At 46.8% G+C, this 3,589-nt stretch overlaps 1 protein-coding gene across 1 annotated transcript; it reads left to right on the forward strand.

Moving 5' to 3' along the window:
* Positions 1-576: 576 nt before the first annotated feature.
* LOC120417932 (ankyrin repeat and KH domain-containing protein CBG24701-like) lies at positions 577-2,913 on the forward strand. Its single transcript, XM_039580169.2, is given in 6 exon segments — positions 577-972; positions 1,069-1,243; positions 1,397-1,840; positions 1,963-2,341; positions 2,344-2,401; positions 2,463-2,913. Coding segments are annotated over 6 exon segments (1,320 nt in total). The 5' UTR covers positions 577-815; the 3' UTR covers positions 2,570-2,913.
* The last annotated feature ends 676 nt before the right edge of the window (positions 2,914-3,589 follow it).

Raw genomic sequence — 3,589 nt, forward strand, 5'->3', positions numbered from 1 at the left:
AACATGGGGCAACTGCCCCACCATCCTCAGTAATTTGTTCTAAATTTGGTCAAATGACGTATTTTTCAAAACGTCTATATTATTGCCCCACCTTCCTCAAAGAGCTGGGCACGCTAGTGTGAAACATGTCAAACGAAATATTTGAAACCACACCTGCACAACAACAAACAAACAGAAAAATGAGGCGTTAATTTGGATTCAACAAAGTATTTAATTCCTTTCGTTATTGCAAATCGACTTTTGGTTGCATTTTCAGATTTGTATGAAACCTTGTCCATTGATGTTTTTTATGACCAAAATAGTTATTGTGCACTATTGCCTCATATTCTTCATACAAAATGGTGTCTGTCTATACACAAGTGCTGTGAATGTTTTCGCAAATCTGTATCTTGAGATAAGATTTTCTGAATACCAAACATTGGCAAAGTTTTAAGTTATGACTAGGTTTGAATTGAAAACTTTTTTTAGTCTAAAAAAGATTATAGTTACAATGGTTAATACACCCATATAGACCCCCGTTGATTAGGTAGATCATCAGCATGGCTTTCTACCTAAGGTACTCGCGAGTGTGTACACGCAAACATATTCCGGTGAACATCCGATGCGCATTCGGCTTTGCCCATCCGATGTTCATACCTGTGAACATCGAACGTTCAAATTTCGTAAAAATTACCAACACAATTAAAACTTATTTCAATGTATGTGTGAACCTCCCTATCGAGCTGCTTTCTTCTTCTTTAACTTTGTTTCAATAGCGGGGATTCTTCCTTCATCGCGTTTGACAGTTAGAGTTTTTTGCTTTTTTTGCTAGCGCAATGTTTTGTTTGGCCGGCAACCAGAACCAGCAGGTGGCATCCGGGACGTTGTCGCCGATCGAGGACGACGCGGTTGGCAACTTGAACCTGGTGGACGCCGTGCAGTGTGGCGTTCGACCTAAACCAGAAGATCTCGCTGGATCAGCCTCAGCTGCAGGTGCGTTAATTACTCTAAAAAAAAAATAGCCGCTCTAAGGATAATTTCTCTCGAATTATTTCTCCCCTTACCAGGCCACCACGACCGCATCCGGAGCGACGCTCCTTCACCACGCGCCCGGCGCAACTGGCCAAGTAACGGCTGCGGACGGAAGCCAGCAGCAGCAACCCAAGTTTGTGTTCAACGTGGACGCAGCAGCTCCAAACGGGAGGTCCGCCGGCGTTGATTCCGGTGAACGCGTCCGGAATGCCCACGAAGATAGCCAAAAAGAGTGACAAATCATGCAAGGAGAAGAACCGGCTGGCCGGAGTACGACAGGCGCCGGCAGGTCAACAAAGTGCAGCCGCAGCGGCCGCCGTTCCCGGAGGATACCAGTTTGAGGCTAGTCCCGCTCCGGCACCCAATGCCCGGCTGGAAACTTCAGCCAGGAGCGCCAAATTAACGTGGACTCGGTGACCGATTCCAACCACGATACCGCGTTGCCGCTGGCCTGTGCCGGTGGTCACGAAGAACTGGTCGAGTTGCTCATCAGTCGCGATACCAACATCAAACACAATGACAAGAAGGGCTCTATACCGTTGATCTTGGCCGCAACCGCAGGTCACGAGAAGGTCGTCGAAACGCTGCTCCGACATGGGGCGAAAATGGAGGCCCAGTACGAACGCACCAAGGACACTCCACTGTCGCTGGTCTGTTCCGGAGGACGGTATGAAGTGGTGGAGTTGCTGCTGGACATGAACGCCAACCGTGAAAACCGTAACGTGCCCGACTACACGCTTCTCAGTTTGGCCGCCAGCGGAGGTTACGTGAAAATCATCACGCTTCTGCTGAGTCATGGCGTTGAAATCAACTCTCAAATGGGCAGCAAGTGAAACGAACCGAAATACCGCGTGAATTCGTTGTTGCTGGATCGCAAAGCCAACGTTGAACATCGGGACTAAACCGGGCTCACTCCGCTGATGGAGGCCGCCTCTGGTGGTTACATTGAAGTGGGTCGCGTCCTGTTGGACAAGGAGCTGACGTGAATGTGGCACCGGTTCACTCCTTACGAGACACAGTCCTCACGATAGCCGCTGACAAGGGTCAACTGAACTTTGTCGAGTTGCTTCTGTCCTGCGGTGCGGCCGTTGAGGTCAAGAACAAAAAGGGAAATTCTCCACTGTGGATCGCTGCCAACGGAGGCCACCTGACATCGATTCCCAGGACAACTCAACCACCCCCGCAACAAACAATCGCATTCATCCGAGAGAACCTCCACCAGCTTCAATCGTCGTCTAGCAGCATCAATAACAGCATCAGCAGGACAAAGAGGAAGGTGGAGACTCCGGCATCGACGCCAACAGCCAAGGCTCGTGCTCGAGCTCGGACGTCAAGTCCGCCAGCAGCCTGATCGAGCAAAAGCGAAGCCATGGCACGAAAATTGCCAAAGGTAGGTAGGAAGATCCCCTGAATATGAACAAAGTTCTACAACCTTTCTTATCTTCCCACAGAACTTAAGCAAGTCACTTCGAACATGCAGACCCACAAGAACCTGACTGCGCTCCGGACCGGCCCCGGACAATTCGAATCGGTGTCAGAATCGGTGTTGAAATTCTAAATCGAATGGCGTGGCAGCAGAAATAGACTGGCGTCGATAACAAAGCGGAAGTTTTGCGTGCCAATGCGTGGTTCTTCCGACGGATCGAGGTCGATCTGGTGCTGGTCGAGCATGACCAAACGGAAGCTCGCATGAAAACCGCCGGTACCGTACGGTCGACTGTTCCGTCAGGAAAATTTTGGTGCGCTGGAATCGAACGGTCAAAGACCACAAGGCAGAAAGAACTGGTTGAGCATTTTTTTTCCTGATTTTGTTGATTTCAACTCTGCTACTAGAAAAGTGGTTTGCCGATGACTGGATTAACAAAAATTGATTGTTAAACGTTCGTTTTAGAAGCTGAATAAAAAAAATAACGTCTTATCAATTATTTCCTTTTGTAGGGAATATTAATCAAAACAGATGTTTTTATTTCTTTAACTTGAAAATTAAACTAAATAAATCAATTGTTTTCAATGTAAACAGTTTGATTTAGTTTAATTTTGAAATTAAAGCAATAAAAACATCTGTTTTGATTAACATTCTCTTAAATAAATTAAATTATACCCAAAATACTCATTCAACAGAGCCATCTAGTGACAAAAACATTGAACAGAGCCATCTAGTGGCGAAAAGCGGTACTGCCCAGCAGCGGCAATGTACGGTGGCGCCGCCAGTGTTGAATAGAGAAAACAGCAAAAAGCTGCACGGGGCGACACGCACACAATCAAATGAACTGTCAAATTCCATTCAAAGCAAGATGAACATCGGATGGTCAACGCGCTTTGAGCATCGAATGAGCATGATCGTTTATGACCATTCGATGCTCAAAATTTCGGTACCAATGATCAAAGAATTCGCATTGGTTGTTTTGCGTGTAGTAGTGCGGTTGTCAAAATCGTTATCTCTGACTCTCTCACTCCACTGCCACTGACATTGTTTATGTTTTGCTTTTCCTGGCACGGTCCATTGTTCAATTGTTATTGTTTTGGTTTTAGTGGCACGGAGTCATGCACTCACACTAATGCAAAGCAAGATCGTGAG

This window comes from Culex pipiens, chromosome 2 (genome assembly GCF_016801865.2).
Source record: "Culex pipiens pallens isolate TS chromosome 2, TS_CPP_V2, whole genome shotgun sequence".
NCBI lineage: Eukaryota > Metazoa > Arthropoda > Insecta > Diptera > Culicidae > Culex > Culex pipiens.